Below are 14,593 nucleotides of genomic sequence, written 5' to 3'. Positions count from 1 at the left end.
ATATCATTATAGTCTTTTTAGTACAATATCAGTAGAAATGTTCTATATAGAGAGGTTGAGGGCCCTCGGAACACATCACCGTAAAATGGAGGGATTTACTGCAAAAGGAAACATTAAAATGGCGTTATACTGGGAAAGATGGGTTGGTCTGTGGACATCGGAGGGTTGGAGTTAAGATCAGAATTAATGGTGGATTGGCCGCTGTGGGTGAAAATCCAGCACTTGAAGAAAGAGGAAATTAGGAATTATATGTATAATTATTTAACTACAGGTACCGTAGATGTGAGTTAAAATAGCTGTAGCAGTAGAATATTTGTGTCCGTAAGTTTACTCCAATCAGGTTAGGATGGTAGGATAGCTAGTTTACTCCAATCAGGTTAGGGATGGTAGGATCACTAGTTTACTCCAATCAGGTTAGGATGGTAGGATAGCTAGTTTACTCCAATCAGGTTAGGGATGGTAGGATCACTAGTTTACTCCAATCAGGTTAGGATGGTAGGATCACTAGTTTACTCCAATCAGGTTAGGATGGTAGGATCGTTAGTTTACACCAATCAGGTTAGGATGGTAGGATCGTTAGTTTACTCCAATCAGGTTAGGATGGTAGGATCGCTAGTTTACTTCAATCAGGTTAGTTTACTCCAATCAGGTTAGGATGGTAGGATCGCTAGTCTACTCCAATCAGGCTTAGGGATGGTAGGATCACTAGTTTACTCCAATCAGGTTAGGATGGTAGGATCGTTAGTTTACTCCAATCAGTTTAGGCTGGTAGGATCGCTAGTCTACTCCAATCAGGTTAGGATGGTAGGATCGTTAGTTTACTCCAATCAGTTTAGGCTGGTAGGATCTCTAGTCTACTCCAATCAGGTTAGGGATGGTAGGATCGTTAGTTTACTCCAATCAGGTTAGGATGGTAGGACCGTTAGTTTACTCCAATCAGGTTAGGATGGTAGGATCGTTAGTTACCTCCAATCAGGTTAGGATGGCAGGATCGTTTGTTTACTCCAATCAGGTTAGGAATGATAGTATCGTTAGTTTACTCCAATCAGGTTAGGGATGGTAGGATCATACGTTTACTCCAATCAGGTTAGGAATGGTAGGATCATTAGTTACCTCCAATCAGGTTAGGATAGTAGGATCGTTAGTTTACTCCAATCAGGTTAGGGATGGTAGGATCCTTAGTTACCTCCAATCAGGTTAGTTTACTCCAATCAGGTTAGGGATGGTAGGATCGTTAGTTTACTCCAATCAGGTTAGGGATGGTAGGATGGGAAGTATATAAAAATGATCTAGTGTTCAGCGAAAAAACAACATAATGTCAAATACAGGTAGCCTAGTCAAATAATTAACATCCAATCACATTAACCGTTACTCTCTTGCGGGAATTCCAGTAACGGTCCGTATGTAGCCAAACGTAGCTGCTCATTCCGTTGGATAGAAAATTGATAAATGGTTAAAAAAAAGTAAGGCCTGTGTCCATAGAGACACATACCAGCTCTACTGGTAGTACTGCTACTACCAGCAGTACTACACCTGCACCTGTCGACGACACAAGTTGTTCTGCTTCCACGAGCACATCCAATGGATAAATGGATACACACACACGATAGCATACGCAATATGCACACATGTACACATGGATTTTGTACTGTATATACATTTGAAGTCAGAAGTTTACATACACCTTGGCCAAAAACATTTAAACTTAGTATTTCACAATTCCTGACATTTAATCCTATTAAAAATTCCCTGTCTTAGGTCAGTTAGGATCACCACTTTATTTTAAGAACGTGAAATGTCAGAATAATAGTAGAGATAATGATTTATTTCAGCTTTTATTTCTTTCATCACATTCCCAATGGGTCAGAAGTGTACATGTAATCAATTAGTATTTGGTTGCATTGCCTTTAAATTGAATTGTTTAACTCGGGTCAAATGTTTCGAGTAGCCTTCCACAAGCTTCCCACAATAAGTTGGGTGAATTTTGGCCCATTCCTCCTGACCGAGCTGGTGTAACTGAGTCAGGTTTGTAGGCCTCCTTGCTCGCATACGCTTTTGCAGTTCTGTCCACAAATGTTCTATAGGATTGAGGTCAGGGCTTTGTGATGGCCACTCCAACACCTTGACTTTGTTGTCCATTAAGCCATTTTGCCACAACTTTGGAAGTATGCTTGGGGTCATTGTCCATTTGGAAGACCCATTTGTGACCAAGCTTTGACTTCCTGACTGATGTCTTGAGATGTTGCTTCAATATATCCATATAATTTCCCATCCTCATGATGCCATCTATTTTGCGAAATGGTCATTATGACCAAACAGTTCTAGTTTTGTACGATTTTGTACAAAAAGTATGATCTTTGTCCCCATGTGCAGTTGCAAACTGTAGTCTGGCTTTTTTATGGCGGTTTTGGAGCAGTGGCTTCTTCCTTGCTGAGCGGTCTTTCAGGTTATGTCGATATAGGACTCGTTTTACTTTGGATATTGTCACGTCCTGACCAGTAGAGGGTGTAGTTGGGTCAGGACGTGGCAGAAGGGAGTGAGTGTTTTATTGTTTCATTTAATTTTGGCCGTGTGACTTCCAATCAAGCACAGCTGTAGAGGGTTGTGGTTGATTGGGAGTCACACATAAGTTGCCTACGTTTCCGTTGTGTGGTGTGGGTAATTGTGCTTGTCACTGTTGTTGCACCTGACAGGACTGTGTTGGCTGTCAGTTTTGTTGTTTTGTGAATTGCATAGTGTTCGTAACATTAAAAATGATGAACCCTAACTCCGCCGCATTTTGGTCCACTTCTTCCGTAGACAGCCGTTACAGATATAGATACTTTTGTACCTGTTTCCTCCAGCTTCTTCACAAGGTCCTTTGCTGTTGTTCTGGGATTGATTTGCACTTCTCACACCAAAGTACGTTCATCTCTAGGAGACAGAAAGTGTCTCCTTCCTGAGCGGTATGACAGCTGCGTGGTCCCATGGTGTTTATACTTGCATATTATTGTTTGTACAGATGCCTTCAGGCGTTTGAAAATTGCTCCCAAGGATGAACCAGTCTTGTGGAGGTCTACAATTTTTTTCTTTCTGAGGTCTTGGCTGATTTCTTTAGATTTTCCCATGATGTCAAGCAAAGAGGCACTGAGTTTGAAGGTAGACCTTGAAATACATCCACAGGTACACCTCCAATTGACTCAAATGATGTCAATTAGCCTATCAGAAGCTTCTAAAGCCATTTTCTGGAATTTTCCAAACTGTTTAAAGGCACAGTCGACTTAGTGTATATAAACGTCTGACCAACTGGAATTGTGATACAGTGAATTATAAGAGAAATAATCTGTCTGTAAAACAATTGTTGGAAAAATTACTTGTGTCATGCACAAAGTAGATGTCCTAACCGACTTGCCAAAACTATGGTTTGTTAACAAGAAATTTGTGGAGTGGTTGAAAAACTAGTTTTAATGACTCCAATCTAAGTGTATGTAAACGTAAACATTTATTTTTAATAAATGTATCGTAATGTATGTGTGTGGCAGGCTTACAATGATGGCAAAAAACAACATTTGAGAGTGTGCTGACCCTGGTGCTAGAGGGGGTACGCAGCTGGAGATTGAATGTTTGAAAAGGTACGGGACTATAAAAACTTTGGGAACCACTGCCCTAGATAGGCCATCATGTAGCTCTACTCTGTTAAGAAAACAGAAAACCTACACTTCCACAGAGACACAGTATGGGACAGATAGAGCTACAGAGAGAGAGCGAGAGAGAGAGAGGGAGAGGGAGCGACAGAGAGAGAGAGAGGGAGCGACAGAGAGAGAGAGCGACAGAGAGACAGCGACAAAGAGAGAGCGACAAAGAGAGAGCGACAGAGAGAGAGAGCGACAGAGAGACAGAGAGAGAGAGAGAGAGAGACAGAGAGAGAGAGCGACAGAGAGAGAGAGAGAGAGAGAGCGACAGAGAGAGAGCGACAGAGAGAGAGTGAGTGAGAAAGAGAGAGAGCGACAGAAAGAGAAAGAGAGCGAAAGAGAGAGTGAGAAAGAGAGAGAGAGAAGCACGAGTAAAATAGAAAGAGAAAGGAATCGAAGGAGGCAGTAAATGAAAAAATGCAATTACTGCAGTAACCATCTCACACGGTAAACTGGAGAGAAACCAAGCTGACATGGAAAAACACTGCAGCCCACTGTAAGAGAAGCAAGGATAACTATCACAGGGTCACAGGAGGTTGGTGGCACCTTAATTGGGGAGGACAGGCTCATAGTAATGGCTGTAATGGAATAAATGGAATGGTATCCAGCTCATCAAACACATGATACAATTCCCTTCATCCCATTCCAGTCATTAATTTGAGCCGTCCTCCCCTAACCAGCCTCCTGTGAAGAGGGTTAGGAAGTTAACTGAAATTCTAATTCCAATTTCATCAATGCTTCTCTATGAGAAAAAATAGAATTGGAATTTGTTCCTGAATTGAATGAAATGGAATTGACCTAAACCCTAAACTCTAACCCTAACCTCCAGAGAGGACATTTGGGGAAAAAGATGAAGTGTATTCTTCCCTTGAGTGGTTAGGGAGCATATACTAGCGGAGGTGTCCTTAACTTGAGAGCTTTGGTTGCATATCTACTAATTCAGTATCCTTACCTTGACAGGTTTGGTTGCATAACTACTAGCTCAGTGTCCTTATCTTGAGAGCTTTGGGTGAATAACTATTAGCTCAGTGTCCTTATCTTGAGAGGTTTGGCTGCATATCTACTAACTCAGTGTTTACATTGAGAGGTTTGGCTGCATATCTACTAGTTCAGTGTCCTTAACTTGAGAGCTTTGGGTGCATATCTACTAGCTCAGTGTTTACATTGAGAGGTTTGGGTGCATATCTACTAGCTCAGTGTCCTTATCTTGAGAGGTTTGGCTGCATATCTACTAACTCAGTGTTTACATTGAGAGGTTTGGCTGCATATCTACTAGTTCAGTGTCCTTAACTTGAGAGCTTTGGGTGCATATCTACTAGCTCAGTGTTTACATTGAGAGGTTTGGCTGCATATCTACTAGTTCAGTGTCCTTAACTTGAGAGCTTTGGGTGCATATCTACTAGCTCAGTGTTTACATTGAGAGGTTTGGCTGCATATCTACTAGTTCAGTGTCCTTACCTTGAGAGGTTTGGGTGCATATATACTTCTTGATCAAGGCATCAGTAGGCTGTGTGTAAAGGCTCAGAGCGTATTTGAGGGACTTGAGGTCAGGGCTCTTCTCAAGGAACGTCTTCTTCAGACCGTTTCCTCCGGCGTGGAAATATTGCTTCGGAAAAGAGAGAGAGAGAGAGAGAAAGGGAAAAAGAAAGAAGGAAAGCGTACTGAGTCAGAGTCACTTTATTCTCTGTCTTCAGTCTTCAGACCAGAAAGAGAACAGACATAGTCAGTACATTTAGCCTGCTTGTCTGTCCCGTAAAACAAAGTTGCTGTATATGTATGTTAAAAGACTCCAGAGTGGCGCAGCGGTCTAAGGCACTGCATCTCAGTGCTAGAGGCATCACTACAGACCCTGGTTCGATCCCGGGCTGTATCACAGCCGGCCGTGTTCGGAGTCCCATTGGGTGGCACACAATTGTCCCAGCGTCGTCCGGGTTATTAGGGGAGGGTTTTGTCTGGGTAGACCGTCATTGTAAAACAAGAATTTGTTTTTAACTCACTTGCCTAGTTAAATAAAGGTAAAATAAAAAAATGAAAAATATGCAGACAGACTGTTCCTTTTTCTTTTCTGGGATAGTCACCTGTTGAAGTGTCCTGGAGGTAGGACTACTTTTTTAGAGTTGTCCCCCCAGTTGAGCACCTGATTACCCTTTTGGTTAAAGCTGGGCTGAAGTTTACTTGGGTAAGCTTTCATTAACCACATTCATTTTAATGTTGGTTCCTCAGACCAGATTGAAAACGTACATGTTCATGTACCTTTAAGTCTTCCGGCCAGACTGACTGTATAGGAGACTGTGTGGGAGAGATAATAAGCATGTTTGCTTATGTAACAGTTGTCAAACTGCTTGTTTAACAATACATCTTCCTCCCTCCTAAAATCTGCTACTTGATCTCGGGTCCTCTGTCTTGCAAACACTCGACAACGCCTTAGCCAGCTACACCACCGAAAAGCTAGCAATTCAAGGCATTTCAATCTGAGGAGTGAGGTTACCAATCCAACTCGGGTACACTCAGACCAGATAGAACACATACAGAGTTAATGTACTTTTCACATCTTCAGACCAGATAGAACACATACAGAGTTAATGTACTTTTCACATCTTCAGACCAGATAGAACACATACAGAGTTAATGTACTTTTCACATCTTCAGACCAGACTATGTGGAAGACTGTGTGGGAGAGGTAATAACTATGTATGCTTATCCACGCTGGCAGCAGTAGGCCTAATAAAAATGTACTCTGTACTGTTGCATTAAGACAGGATAATTGCTTAAAGCCCTGCCACATCTGCCACATACACACACTCCACCCCCACACACACTCTCCACCTCACTGGAGTTCATGAGTTCACAGGTCATCCTCCATTGGCTCTGGAACAAGAAAGTCATGTTCAGATATAATCCAGTCACTGATGCATTATGGAATATCAGATACAGACCGAAAACAGTGGGTGAGTTAATGAGCCAAAGCTGCTCAGAGTAAATGATCCTAAGCGCTGTAGCTCTGTGTTCCAAATGGCATCCTATTACCTATAGCAAACTACTTCTGATCAAAAGTAGTGTCCTACATAGGGCATACAGTGTCATTTGAGACTAAGCTCTGTAACTCTGTTGCCTCGGCAGAATAGGCACAGCCCAGATTCACTCTGAAGATACCGTAGATGTTGATGAGGGAAGAACGGCAGAGAAACCATCAAAGACATATCCAACACAACACCAACTCCAAGAGCTAGTCCACACAAGACCACCTCCAAGGGCTAGTCCATACAACACCAACTCCAAGAGCTAGTCCACACAACACCAACTCCAAGAGCTAGTCCACACAACACCAACTCCAAGAGCTAGTCCATACAACACCAACTCCAAGAGCTAGTCCACACAACACCAACTCCAAGAGCTAGTCCACACAACACCAACTCCAAGAGCTAGTCCATACAACACCAACTCCAACAGCTAGTCCATACAACACCAACTCCAAGAGCTAGTCCATACAACACCAACTCCAAGAGCTAGTTCATACAACACCAACTCCAAGAGCTAGTCCACACAACACCAACTCCAAGAGCTAGTCCACACAACACCAACTCCAAGAGCTAGTCCACACAACACCAACTCCAAGAGCTAGTCCACACAACACCAACACCAAGAGCTAGTCCACACAACACCAAGAGCTAGTCCACACAACACCAACTCCAAGAGCTAGTCCACACAACACCAAGAGCTAGTCCACACAACACCAAGAGCTAGTCCATACAACACCAACTCCAAGAGCTAGTCCACACAACACCAACTCCAAGAGCTAGTCCACACAACACCAACTCCAAGAGCTAGTCCACACAACACCAACTCCAAGAGCTAGTCCACACAACTCCAAGAGCTAGTCCACACAACACCAACTCCAAGAGCTAGTCCATACAACACCAACAATAACATCAACAACAAAACATTTTTTCTCACATACACGGATATGTGTATCATATTATCATCTCACCACCACCTGAAAAATCACAGTCATTTCATGGAGAATCTATGCTGGTTTTGCTTTTCGGCACTACATTTATCTCAAACCATTTAACACCATACAAATGTTCCCTCTTCAGAATTCCAATCCTTTTTGTTCCATTTCTTTCTCTCTGTCTCTTTCCTTCTCTCTCTATCCCTCTCTCCCTCCCTATCCATTTCTCTTCCTCCCTCTCTCTTCCCCTCTCTCTACCTCCCCCTCCTCTCTCTACCTTCCCCTCCCCTCTCTCTACTTCCCTCCTGCCCCTATCTCCACCCCCCTCCTGCCCCTCTCTCTACCACCCTCCTGCCCCTCTCTCCACCACCCTCCTGCCCCTCTCTCCATCTCTCCTTGCCTCATTACTGAAGGCATAAAGTCTTTAACCAGTCCTGCATTCAGCCTGTGTATCTCTGCTACTCTCTCTCCCCCATCTCTCTCTCACTCCCTCCCTCACTCCTCTCTCTCTTCCTTTAAGTCTTTAACCAGTCCTGCATTCAGCCTATGTATCTCTTCCACCTAAAGGTATTACTTAACTGTGATTGGCCAGAGTCTCCTGGAAGCATTACTCAACTCCTCTAATTGGACGTTCTCCTCGGAACACTTATGGAGAGAATTCCACAGCATGACCAATCTAAACAGGGAGCTGGTGTCCATGGAGATGCAGGAATCAATTAGATTCTGTTTCACGGCGCTGCGCTGTGTTCACACAGACCCCGGTCTGCACTCTTGGCTGTGTCCCAAATAGCACCCACAGGGCTCTGGTCAAAAGTAGTGCACTATGTAGGGAATAGGGTGCCATTTGGGACGCACAAAACTGACTGCATCGACACCTCTCAGCACCACTACTCCTCTTAAAGACCTAACAACCACGCTACCCTGTTAAAACAGTCACCACTCTACAACTATCCTTTAGGTAAACTCATTACAACCCTACTACCCTGTTAAAACAGTCACCACTCTACAACTATCCTTTAGGTAAACTCATTACAACCCTACTACCCTGTTAAAACAGTCACCACTCTACAACTATCCTTTAGGTAAACTCATTACAACCCTACTACTCTGTTAAAACAGTCACCACTCTACAACTATCCTTAAGGTAAACTCATTACAACCCTACTACCCTGTTAAAACAGTCACCACTCTACAACTATCCTTAAGGTAAACTCATTACAACCCTACTACCCTGTTAAAACAGTCACCACTCTACAACTATCCTTTAGGTAAACTCATTACAACCCTACTACTCTGTTAAAACAGTCACCACTCTACAACTATCCTTTAGGTCAACTCATTACAACCATACTACCCTGTTAAAACCCCGTCCATCTCTCTTTGCACAACATTTCTATACAGGGACAGAGAAAGGATAGGCATGGATCGTTAGAGGGAGAAAGGAATGGGGGTAGGGATGGTAGGTGAAAGGGAGGAAGGGATGGAGGAGGCATGGATGGATTGAGAGAGGAATTGATGGAGGGATGGGATTGATGGATGGAGGCCGAAAGGGATGGAGGAAGGGAGGGATGGATGGAAAGGGAGAAAGGAATGGGGGTAGGGATGGTAGGTGAAAGGGAGGAAGGGATGGAGTAGGCATGGATGGATTGAGAGAGGAATTGATGGAGGGATGGGATTGATGGATGGATGGAGGCCGAAAGGGATGGAGGAAGGGAGGGATGGATGGAAAGGGAGAAAGGAATGGGGGTAGGGATGGAAGGTGAAAGGGAGGAAGGGATGGAGGAGGCATGGATGGATTGAGAGAGGAATTGACCGAGGGATGGGATGGATGGATGGATGGAGGCCGAAAGTGATGGAGGAACGGAGGGATGGATGGAAAGAGAGAGGGATGGTGGGTTAGACGGATGGAGGGAGAGATAGATGGAGGGGGGAGAGAGGGATGGATAGATAGAGCGAGAGCTCTCCATTACCTTGATGGTGGGAAGGACAAGGTCCATGGCTGCACACTGTCTTGGTGTCAGGCTACGGGCTTCCTCTCTGATCACATGGTCCTAGAGAGGAGAGAATAGAAAGAGATAGATTCATCAATAAATGTTTCCATAACATTCTTCTTAGAGAGGACACACACACACACACACACACACACACACACACACACACACACACACACACACACACACACACACACACACACACACACACACACACACACACACACACACACACACACAGATTAGATTTCAGATGTTTGCAAGATGATAAGATTGCTAATAGAAAACTTGTAATAGAAAACTGTAATTTATATGTTAATTTTAGGTATTATCAACAGTAAAAATGATAGAGCATTGTGGAAAAATTGCTGTATTTCAAAATTGCTGTATTTCAAATGGTACTGTAATTCCACCCAGCATACAGTACCATATCTTTGGAGCGCCAAAAACATTTTGACCACTGGTGGGTGCATGGTATAGTTGTTCCTTGCTCATTAACATATTTTGAGGCGTACTGTAATATATAAAATACATAATTTTACTCGCCACCGAGCTGCCTGTAAACTACTGTCAAATTCATGGCAACCCCTTTACAGTGTATTATTAATGTTGTTCCTGAGATGGTAAACACATTGTGAGATCTGATCATTTGATTCAGCAGGAGAACACAGAAAAACAGTACAGACAGCGACAGTACAGTTGCTTGCAAATTGCTGCTCAACCATGGCGCATCACAGACACAATACTGTCTCCCTATCTTTCTGCTGTGCATCTTGGAACATGAAATGAAACTAGTGACTGTGATCAAAGAGTGTAACTGTGGGAAGATCTTTTAATGTAGGAGTAGAGATACAGGGACTTCATTAAAAACAGTTCATCTGTGTTACAGACAGATTGGAAAGCAACCACGATTACGTAATATGATGAAGACTTGGCCAGTTTAGTCATGGGTTTATAGCATGAAGTGGAGTTGCATGACTAGGGTAGGAGAGGAGTTGGCTGTCTTAGCAGAGATTACCTCAATCTGGATCTAATCACTATTTTATTTATTTTTATTTAACCAGGTAGGCAAGTTGAGAACAAGTTCTCATTTACAACTGCGACCTGGCCAAGATAAAGCAAAGCAGTTCGACACATACAACAACAGAGTTACACATGGAGTAAAACAAACATACAGTCAATAATATAGTAGAAAAATAAGTCTATATACAATGTGAGCAAATGAGGTGAGATAAGGGAGGTAAAGGCAAAAAAGGCCATGGTGGCGAAGTAAATACAATATAGCAAGTAAAACACTGGAATGGTAGATTGCAGTGGAAGAAAGGGCAAAGTAGAAATATAAATAATGGGGTGCAAAGGAGCAAAATAAATAAATAAATAAATACAGTAGGGGAAGAGGTAGTTGTTTGGGCTAAATTATAGATGGGCTATGTACAGGTGCAGTAATCTGTGAGCTGCTCTGACAGCTGGTGCTTAAAGCTAGTGAGGGAGATAAGTGTTTCGAGTTTTAGAGATTTTTGTAGTTCGTTCCAGTCATTGGCAGCAGAGAACTGGAAGGAGAGGCGGCCGAAGGAGGAATTGGCTTTGGGGGTGACCAGAGAGCTATACCTGCTGGAGCGCGTGCTACAGGTGGGTGCTGCTATGGTGACCAGCGAGCTAAGATAAGGGGGGACTTTACCTAGCAGGGTCTTGTAGATGACCTGGAGCCAGTGGGTTTGGCGACGAGTATGAAGCGAGGGCCAGCCAACAAGTGCGTACAGGTCGCAGTGGTGGGTAGTATATGGGGCTTTGGTGACAAAAACGGATGGCACTGTGATAGACTGCAAACAATTTATTGAGTAGGGTATTGGAGGCTATTTTGTAAATGACATCGCCGAAGTCGAGGATCGGTAGGATGGTCAGTTTTACGAGGGTATGTTTGGCAGCATGAGTGAAAGATGCTTTGTTGCGAAATAGGAAGCCAATTCTAGATTTAACTTTGGATTGGAGATGTTTGATGTGAGTCTGGAAGGAGAGTTTACAGTCTAACCAGACACCTAGGTATTTGTAGTTGTCCACATATTCTAAGTCAGAACCGTCCAGAGTAGTGATGCTGGACGGGCGGGCAGGTGCAGGCAGCGATCGGTTGAAGAGCATGCATTTAGTTTTACTTGTATTTAAGAGCAGTTGGAGGCCACGGAAGGAGAGTTGTATGGCATTGAAGCTCGTCTGGAGGGTAGTTAACACAGTGTCCAAAGAAGGGCCAGAAGTATACAGAATGGTGTCGTCTGCGTAGAGGTGGATCAGAGACTCACCAGCAGCAAGAGCGACATCATTGATGTATACAGAGAAGAGAGTCGGCCTGAGAATTGAACCCTGTGGCACCCCCATAGAGACTGCCAGAGGCCCGGACAACAGGCCCTCTGATTTGACACACTGAACTCTATCAGAGAAGTAGTTGGTGAACCAGGCGAGGCAGTCATTTGAGAAACCAAGGCTGTTGAGTCTGCCGATGAGGACGTGGTGATTGACAGAGTCGAAAGCCTTGGCCAGGTCAATGAAAACGGTTGCACAGTATTGTTTCTTATCGATGGCGGTTAAGACATCGTTTAGGACCTTGAGCGTGGCTGAGGTGCACCCATGACCAGCTCTGAAACCAGATTGCATAGCAGAGAAGGTGCGGTGGGTTTCGAAACGGTCGGTAATCTGTTTGTTGACTTGGCTTTTGAAGACTTTAGAGAGGCAGGGTAGGATAGATATAGGTCTGTAGCAGTTTGGGTCAAGAGTGTCGCCCCCTTTGAAGAGGGGGATGACCACAGTTGCTTTCCAATCTTTGGGAATCTCAGACGATACAAAAGAGAGGTTGAACAGGCTAGTAATAGGGGTTGCAACAATTTGAGAAGATAATGTTAGAAAGAAAGGGTCCAGATTGTCTAGCCCGGCTGATTTGTAGGGGTCCAGATTTTGCAACTCTTTCAGAACATCAGCTGACTAGATTTGGGAGAAGGAGAAATGGGGAAGGCTTGGGCGAGTTGCTGTGGGGAGTGCAGTGCTGTTGACCAGGGTAGGGGTAGCCAGGTGGAAAGCATGGCCAGCCGTAGAAAAATGCTTATTGAAATTCTCAATTATAGTGGATTTATCGGTGGTGACAGAGTTTCCTATTCTCAGTGCAGTGGGCAGCTGGGAGGAGGTGCTCTTATTCTTCAAGGACTTTACAGTGTCCCAGAACTTTTTTGAGTTTGTGTTGCAGGAAGCAAATTTCTGCTTGAAAAAGCTACGAGAACTATGAGAACTAACCAACTAACACAGATCTACTGCTCTGGAGGACGTATGTTGTGTACTGTGTGGGACTCCGACTTTTGATAATCACAACAGTGTGTCTGTGTGTGTGTGTTTACTGTAGCTGTGCTCCGACGAACTAGAAATTGCAAAAACCCAGAACTGCCTATTAAACTCTGTTTTTAACACTCATTCTCTCTTTCTCTATTTCTCTCTCTCTCACACACACGCACGCACGCACGCACGCACACGCACACGCACACTCATGGTGTGCCCCAGACCTACCTTGAGTTTGGATAGCTGTCCCAGGTCCTTGGCAGCACTGAAAATCATCTGGGCTCCTTGCTGTGAGGAGAAAAGACAGACAGGGTTATACTTTATATATACACCTTTGAAGCACTTACATACTGAATATAATGTGAAAGCAAACATGAAGGTGGTACTGTAAAGGATGTTGTTTGTGTGTGTGTATGTGTATGTGTATGTGTGTGTGTGTGTGTGTGTGTGTGTGTGTGTGTGTGTCTGTGTCTGTGTCTGTGTCTGTGGGCGTGTTTAGACCAGAAGTGTCTGTGGGCGTGTTTAGACCAGAAGTGTCTGTGGGCATGTTTAGACCAGAAGTGTCTGTGGGCGTGTTTAGACCAGAAGTGTCTGTGGGCGTGTTTAGACCAGAAGTGTCTGTGGGCGTGTTTAGACCAGAAGTGTCTGTGGGCGTGTTTAGACCAGAAGCGTCTGTGGGCGTGTTTAGACCAGAAGCGTCTGTAGGCGTGTTTAGACCAGAAGTGTCTGTGGGCATGTTTAGACCAGAAGTGTCTGTGGGCGTGTTTAGACCAGAAGTGTCTGTGGGCGTGTTTAGACCAGAAGTGTCTGTGGGCGTGTTTAGACCAGAAGCGTCTGTAGGCGTGTTTAGACCAGAAGTGTCTATGGGCGTGTTTAGACCAGAAGTGTCTGTGGGCTTGTTTAAACCAGAAGTGTCTGTGGGCGTGTTTAGACCAGAAGTCTCCACATAAATAGTAAACCATTTTCTTTTGACCAACTGGGGACATTTTGTTAGTCCCCACAAGGTCAAATGCTATTTCTAGTGGGTTTAGGGTTAAGGTTAGAATTAGTGTTAGGGTTAGAATTAAGTTTAGGGCTAGGCGTAAGGTTAGATTTTGAGATAAAGGTTAGGGTTGTGGTTAGGGGTCAGGGAAAATATAATTTTGATCTGGACAGAATTGTGTCCCCCCACAAGGTTAGTTATACAAGACTGTGTGTGTGTGTTTGAGAACATCCCTTCTGGGTGTTGTCAGCCTTGTCAGTGTTGCCTGTTGGAAAAGCAGGTTAGGATTTTCATTCCTCTATCCAGGCTTCACTAACATGACTGACACATAAAGAGAGGAGACACCATCTTGTCCGAACTTTGTAAATATCCTCTATGGTGCGTCTGTGTTTTGTACATATTTGTTTGTGGGAGTGTGTCGGTGTGTGCGCATTTACAGACTAGAGGATATTCCAGCCAGAGGTAGAGAGGTAGGCAACCCTGGTCATGGAATGTTGCAGATACTGTACTGTAGTGATTTTTCCATTAGATCGTTTTTTGTTTCAGTCCTGGGAGACCAGGTACAGTAGGTAGAATTTAGCCCAGCTCTGATATTGACCAATTATCTCATTTGGTGCCTGCTGGGGGCAAGTAAACACTTCAGTATCTGTAGCACTCCAGAACCACAGCTACCTACTTCTGC

General features: G+C 44.0%; 1 protein-coding gene across 1 annotated transcript in view; it reads right to left on the bottom strand.

The window, feature by feature from the left end:
• Window positions 1–14,593, bottom strand: part of LOC106592186 (protein unc-13 homolog C) — a 180,052-nt gene that overhangs the window by 14,621 nt on the left and 150,838 nt on the right. The window contains exons 28-30 of the mRNA XM_082957854.1: window positions 13,158–13,217; window positions 9,594–9,674; window positions 5,130–5,277 (exon numbers count right to left, since the gene is read on the bottom strand). Of these exons, the coding sequence (XP_082813980.1) occupies window positions 5,130–5,277; window positions 9,594–9,674; window positions 13,158–13,217 (289 nt within the window). The remainder of the gene's footprint in view (window positions 1–5,129; window positions 5,278–9,593; window positions 9,675–13,157; window positions 13,218–14,593) is intronic.

Source organism: Salmo salar, chromosome 11 (genome assembly GCF_965601325.2).
Source record: "Salmo salar chromosome 11, fSalSal1, whole genome shotgun sequence".
NCBI lineage: Eukaryota > Metazoa > Chordata > Actinopteri > Salmoniformes > Salmonidae > Salmo > Salmo salar.
The sequence above is the reverse complement of the archived record's forward strand: the minus strand, read 5'-3'. Positions and strand labels throughout refer to the sequence as shown.